At 67.4% G+C, this 1,167-nt stretch overlaps 1 protein-coding gene across 2 annotated transcripts in view; it reads left to right on the plus strand.

The window, feature by feature from the left end:
• Window positions 1–414: 414 nt before the first annotated feature.
• SPINT1 (serine peptidase inhibitor, Kunitz type 1) overlaps window positions 415–1,167 on the plus strand; it is a 25,496-nt gene continuing 24,743 nt past the window's right edge. The window contains exon 1 of one of the 2 annotated variants that reach the window (XM_019519024.1): window positions 415–1,071. In XM_019519024.1, the coding sequence (XP_019374569.1) occupies window positions 651–1,071 (421 nt within the window). In that variant the 5' untranslated portion in view covers window positions 415–650. The remainder of the gene's footprint in view (window positions 1,072–1,167) is intronic. The other variant, XM_019519023.1, reaches the window with a different exon arrangement.

Consider the following 1,167-nt stretch of genomic DNA (forward strand, 5'->3'; position numbering starts at 1 on the left):
CTCTGTCTTAAAATCCTCCAAGGATGGAGAGTCCACCACCTCTCTGGGTAACCTGTTGCAATGTTTTGCCACCCTCCTACTGAGGCGCTTTTTCCTAATATCCAACCTAAACTTCCCGTGCTCCAACTTGAGGCCATTGCTCCTTGCTCTGTCATCTACCACCACTGTGAAGGGTGCAGCCACCTCCTCTTCGGGGCCTCCTTCAGGTAGCTGAAAACTGTTATTAAACCCCACTCCGTTTTCTCTTCTCCAGACTAAAGCAGCCCAGTTCCCCCCGCCTCTCCTCAGAAGCGCACATCAGCACGGCAGTGGCAGGCGCTGGGGCAGGGCGGGCTTGCCCAGGCCCCTAGAGAGGGAGACAAAGCGCCCGGCGCCGCCCCGCGCTGGAGGCGTTGGCTCCTCTTCCTGGGCTCGGCGGCGGCTCCCGGCCGGGACAATCACCGCGGGCTCCGCCTCCTCCCCGTCCTGCTCGCCAGGTGGAGCGGGCAGCGCTGCGCTTCGGTGGTTGCCGCCGCGGAAGGATTAAAGGTGGCGCTGCTGTGAGGGAAGGAGCGGGCGGCGCCGCGCGACGAGGCAGTTTCACCTGAAACTCCGCAGGTGGGGACGGCGCAGGGGAGGCGGCGAGCAGGGGGCAGAAGGAGCGGCCGAGGATGCTGGTGTTGCTGCTGCTGGTGCCGCTGGCGGCGGCCGCAGTGCGGGGCCGGGTGGCGCGGGACGAGGCCGCCGTCGCCTTCGGGGAGACGTGCCTGGGCCACTTCACCGTGGGGCTGCCCGACTTCGTGCTGGACACGGACGCGTCGGTGCAGAACGGTGCCACCTTCCTGTCCTCGCCCGCGGCCGCGCGGGGCCGGGACTGCGTGCGTGCCTGCTGCAAGGAGCCCGCCTGCAACCTGGCGCTGGTGGAGCAGAGCCCCGACGGCGGTGAGGACGGCGTGCGGGCCTGCTTCCTCCTCGACTGCCTCTACGAGCAGGCCTTTGTCTGCAAGTTCGCCCGCAAGGCCGGCTTTCTCAACTACGTGAAGAGGGACGTGTACGACGCCTACGTGTCCATGCGGGAGAAGGGCGAAGGGGGTAAGGTGCAGCCTGCCCCGCTCCCTACCCACCCTCCCCTCCCCCTTCTGCCGCAGGGTGGTGGGGAGCGCTCCCCGGGGCGTGGAGGGGGCTGAG

Source organism: Gavialis gangeticus, unplaced genomic scaffold (genome assembly GCF_001723915.1).
Source record: "Gavialis gangeticus isolate Ggan-Ray unplaced genomic scaffold, GavGan_comp1, whole genome shotgun sequence".
Taxonomy (NCBI): domain Eukaryota; kingdom Metazoa; phylum Chordata; order Crocodylia; family Gavialidae; genus Gavialis; species Gavialis gangeticus.